The sequence below is a fragment of the Coffea arabica genome, chromosome 5c (assembly GCF_036785885.1).
Source record: "Coffea arabica cultivar ET-39 chromosome 5c, Coffea Arabica ET-39 HiFi, whole genome shotgun sequence".
Classification (NCBI taxonomy): Eukaryota; Viridiplantae; Streptophyta; class Magnoliopsida; order Gentianales; family Rubiaceae; genus Coffea; species Coffea arabica.
Window position 1 is genome coordinate 27,714,371 of NC_092319.1, and position 5,548 is coordinate 27,719,918.

Consider the following 5,548-nt stretch of genomic DNA (forward strand, 5'->3'; position numbering starts at 1 on the left):
GGATCACATAGGAGAGAGACAAAAAAAGATAAAAGAAGTTATACCTCCCTTGAGTTGATGCCTTAAATGGAGTGTGATGTGAGACGGATCTAGACGAACACCAAGTTGGGATGATTTGCGGAACTTTGACCCTTCTAGAATCACGAGCCACGAACTAAGGAGATTCCTTAACCCACGACTAGCCACTTTAGTGAACCAAAAGTATAGATAGAAGAACGCCACAATCAAGGAGACTACTTGATTGATAAGTTCGTTGAACAACTTGAGATTGATTCTCAAGTATTCAAAGGAAATTCTCTTGAAGCAAGAGAGAGTGAATAAACTCACGAATATGTTATAAAATCTGAATTGTCCTCAATGAATGAAAACCTAGGCTATATATAGCCTTACATGATTCAAACCCTAGAATGCCCAATGGACGACTTTGCCCTTCATTAAGGGTAAAATATCTAACAACTAATTGGCTAAATTAAGACTCTAAAATTCGGCCAGAGTGAAGTGGAAATTGACCGAAATTATTAATGCTAACAAACAACTAGTAATGGTAACGAAAACCCTAATTAGCAACCTAGAACTCTGTGGACTAGTCTTCACTTGAATCTTCCATTTGAAGGAAAGTGTATAGAGTAGTTTCTCCATTATGTAACCCTTCAATGGACCTCAAGTCATCACCAACTCGTTCTTGAATCGTGCAAACAAGAGCTTGAAGTGATTCTTGAATTCTCCTAGCACGCGCTCTTGTAATTGGACCACTGGGTATTTGCATGACTTGAGCACTAGAAGTTTGAGCAGCCTTGAGCCCCTCCTCATTAGTCCCCTCCTCTTGAAGGCGATTTGTCCTCAAATCAAACTCATCGTCTGCATGAAAAGGACTCAAGTCAGAGACATTAAAAGTAGCATGTACCCCATACTCACCTGGAAGTTCAAGTTTGTAGGCATTGTCATTTATACGCTCCAGGACTTGGAATGGACCATCTCCCCGGGGAAGTAGTTTACTACGCCTTTTGACTGGGAACCTCTCTTTCCGCATGTGTATCCAGACCCAATCGCCAGGCTCAAACACCATCTTGCGGCGCCCCTTGTTGGCACTTTGGATGTATTGGAGTGTACGCTTCTCGATGTTAGCTCGCACCTTAGTGTGTAACTCACGTACATATGCAGCTTTATTCTTACCATCCAAGTTAACTCTCTCATGAACAGGTAAAGGAGTTAAATCCAAAGGTGTGAGAGGGTTAAAGCCATACACAATTTCAAACGGCGAATACTGTGTAGCAGAATGAACAGTGCGATTATAAGCAAATTCCACATGTGGTAAGCAGTCTTCCCAAGATTTAATGTTCTTTTTAATAATGGCACGCAATAGGGTGGATAAAGTCCTATTAACCACTTCGGTTTGACCATCAGTTTGTGGGTGACTAGAAGTAGAAAATAGCAACTTAGTACCTAGTTTACACCACAAAGTTTTCCAAAAATAGTTAAGGAATTTGGCGTCCCTATCAGAAACAATAGTGCGAGGCATGCCATGTAATCTAACTATCTCACGAAAGAATAAATCTGCAACATGCTTAGCATCATCTGTTTTGAGACAAGGAATAAAATGAGCCATTTTGGAAAAACGGTCAACTACCACATAGATTGAATCATGTCCTTGTCTAGTCCTAGGTAGACCAAGCACAAAATCCATCGACAGATCAACCCATGGTGCATGTGGAATAGGCAAAGGTGTATAGAGACCATAAGGGTGTACCTTTGATTTTTCTTGGTGACAAGTCACACACCTTTCAATGTGCCTTTCCACGTCACTCCTCATGCGGGGCCAGAAGAAATGCTCTTGGAGAATCATCAAGGTCTTGGCAATGCCAAAATGCCCCATTAAACCACCTCCATGAGCTTCCCTTACCAGAAGCGTGCGCATGGAGCTCTTGGGAATGCAAAGCTTGTCTTTGAAGTATAAGAACCCCTGAGAGATGAAATAATGCTCACGAGAGTGTCGTGGCAAAGAGTTAAAAATCTCACCAAAATCTGAGTCAGTTGCATAAAATTCTTTATGGAATTCAAAACCAAGCAACTTAGCATCTAATGTAGTGATAAGTGAATGCCTTCGCGAGAGTGCATCAGCCACTACATTCGTCTTACCTGCCTTGTATTTGATCACAAAGGTAAAACTGTCAATGAATGTAATCCATCGTGCATGTCGCTTACTCAACTTGTCTTGGGACTTGATATGCTTGAGCGACTCATGGTCGGTGTGCAAGACAAACGCACGAGGGCGTAGGTAATGTTGCCATGTTTGGAGAGCCCGTACCAAGGCCATTAGTTCCTTATCATAGGTTGAGTAGTTGAGAGCAGCTCCATTCAACTTCTCGCTAAAGTAGGCAATCGGGCGACCCTCTTGGAGTAGAACAGCTCCAATACCTATACCAGAAGCATCACACTCTACTTCAAAAGCTTTATCAAAATTAGGTAAACTAAGAACAGGTGCATGTGTGAGCTTGTGTTTAAGTAATTGGAAAGACTTAGCTTGGTCTTCTCCCCAATGAAATTGCACATTTTTCTTGACAATGGATGTAAGTGGGGCAGCAATTGTGCTAAAATCCTTGACAAAACGCCTATAAAAGCTTGCCAAGCCATGGAAACTTCTCACCTCACTTACATTGGTAGGAGTTGGCCAATCATTAATAGCCTTCACCTTTTCTTGATCAACATGAATTCCCTGCTCACTTACAACATAACCTAGGAAAACCAATTGATTTGTGCAAAAGGTACACTTTTTAAGGTTAGCGTAGAGGCTCGCCTTGCGAAGTGCATCTAGGACCATTTGTAAATGCACAACATGCTCATCTAGACTCCTACTATAGATCAAAATATCATCAAAGTAAACAACCACAAATTTACCAATGAAAGAACGTAAAACATGATTCATTAGTCTCATAAAAGTACTTGGTGCATTGGTTAGCCCAAAAGGCATGACCAACCACTCAAAAAGTCCATGTTTTGTTTTAAATGCAGTTTTCCATTCATCTCCTTCTTTCATGCGAATTTGATGGTAACCACTTTTCAAATCAATCTTAGTAAAAATGATAGCACCATGTAATTCATCAAGCATGTCATCCAAACGAGGTATGGGATGTCGATACTTTACCGTGATGGCATTAATTGCCCTACAATCAGTGCACATTCTCCATCCTCCATCTTTCTTTGGAACAAGTAGAACTGGTACAGCACAAGGGCTTAGACTCTCTTGAATCCAACCCTTACTAAGCAATTCCTCCACTTGTCGTTGTTGCTCCTTGGTTTCCTCAGGATTGGTCCTATATGGTGCCTTGTTGGGAAGGGAAGATCCAGGAATGAAACCAATTTGATGTTCAATTCCCCTTAATGGAGGCAAACCAGTAGGTATATCCTCAGGAAAGACGTCTTGATACTCCTGCAAAAGGTTAGTAATACTACTAGGCAAGGAAGCATCAGGAGCATTAGTGAATAAGGACCGTTTGCAAAATAAAATAAATAAAATCTGGTGAGAGTGCAAGGCCTTTCTCACATCTTTTACCTTGGCAAGCATGCTGGATTTTCTCTCCTGTGTGGGCTCTAAGGCCGAATGAGAGTGATCCAACTTACTTGAAGAAGGGTCGGCCAACACTAATTTCTTAGCTTTGGCGTTGTCCTTCTTGGTGGTAGCATGCAGGTCATACTCTTTTTGTAGACTAACTTGATCCTCATGCACTTGTTGAGGTGTAAGAGGTGCAAGTGTAATCTTTTTACAATTATGCATAAAAGAGTATTTGTTCAAGAAACCATCAAAAGTGACTCTTTTGTCAAATTGCCAAGGACGCCCTAAGAGTATATGTGCAGCTTGCATTGGTACTACATCACACATAACATCATCTTCATACCTACCAATGCGAAAAGTAACCAAAACTTGTTTAAGAACACGTACCTCTCCACTGTTGTTTAACCACTGAAGCTTGTAGGGACGAGGGTGCTCACTAGTCGGCAAGTTTAGTTTCTCCACCATCAATGCACTAGCAACATTAGTACAACTTCCGGGATCGATCACCAAACTGCATACCTTGTTGGTCACATGGCACCTAGTGTAAAAAATGTTGTCACGTTGAAGCTCATCTTTACTAGCTTGAGTAGCTAGTGCTCTTCTTGCTACCAATCCAACCTTGTCTTGAGTTGGAACTTCTTCTATCTCATCTTCCTCTTCAACCAAGGGAGGCATGTCTGTGTATTCCTCTTCTTCATCATCAGTGACAATGTCTCCATTTGGTAGGACAAGCATGGCCCTTGGGTTTGGACATTGGCTTGCAATATGCCCAACTCCTTGACACCTCCAACATTTGGTGTCACGACTCCTAGGTTTTGAAGTTTCGATTGGTGGCTTGGAAATAACCTTGGAGTCTGGTTTGGCAAAAGACGGCCGTGAGCTTGGACCTTGATCATGCTTCGGCCTTGGAGGGTTCCAAGTATTCGAACCTCTCTCTTCCCTTCTAGGCTGGAATGGACGAGTAAATGTTTGTGGAGGAGGGTTATAATTTCTGGTTGCACCCCTCCTCTTGAGTCTTTGCTCAATCTTGATAGCCTTGTCAACCATATCATCTATCTCCACATAGTATTGAAGCTCAAGTTGATCGGCTATCTCAACCCTTAGACCACTGAGAAATCTTGCCATTGTAGCTTCTCGATCTTCTTGAATATCAGCTCTCAACATGGAGATTTCCATGTCCTTGTAGTAGTCCTCAACTGAGCGTTGGCCTTGCGTCAAGGTTTGAAGTTTTTTGTACAAGTCTCTATGATAGTGACTTGGTACAAATCGCTTCTTCATAAGTCTCTTGAGCTCAGTCCACGTGGTTATAGGTGGTTCACCACACCTTCTCCAGCTGGTAACCACTTGCTCCCACCAAACTATGGCATAGTCGGTGAATTCTACTATGGCAAGTTTCAATTTTTGGGCATCGGTGTAGTCATTACAATCAAATACTAGCTCTACCCGACTTTCCCATTCAAGGTATGTATCCGGATCGGATTTGCCTTGGAATGGAGGAATCTTCATCTTAATCCCTTGGATTGCATCACCAATTGCTCTTGTGTTCCTCTTCGGTCTCCCTTGTCTGTAGGTCTCACGGTCCGAATCGGCGTTGGAGTCACTAGATTCCTCCAGGGCGGATTTTCCTTTAGATTTCCTAGATGAAGCCCTAGATGAACTTAGGTGATCAATCTGCTCATGGATCGTTTCCAGTCGTTGGTCCAGTCTCCTCTGCATTTCCTTCCACATAGCATCCATTTTAAGTGATAACTGAGCAATGGTAAGTTCATTTTCCTGAGACATGGTGAACCTGCAAAACTTGACAAATTGTTAGTAGAAAAGGTCTCACTTGCTCCCTTAAGTGTTTCACTCCTCTCGTGTTTTCACTCAAGTGTTTATGTCCCTCTAATGCTCTCACCAATTCACTTCTCAAGCCACTTGATAGGTACCTTTGAAGAAATCAGAAATTTTCTCAAGGAAATTCAATCAAACTTTAATCAAATAGCTCCCAATTGTACT

General features: G+C 42.0%; 1 protein-coding gene across 1 annotated transcript; it reads right to left on the reverse strand.

Annotated features, from left to right (window-relative positions):
- Window positions 1–840: 840 nt before the first annotated feature.
- On the reverse strand, window positions 841–5,332 carry LOC140007254 (uncharacterized). Its single transcript, XM_072049958.1, has 4 exons — window positions 3,938–5,332; window positions 3,118–3,427; window positions 905–2,415; window positions 841–858 (listed from the first exon to the last, which is right to left on the reverse strand). Exons 1-4 carry the CDS (start codon window positions 5,330–5,332, stop codon window positions 841–843), a joined length of 3,234 nt encoding a protein of 1,077 aa, XP_071906059.1.
- Window positions 5,333–5,548: the final 216 nt, after the last annotated feature.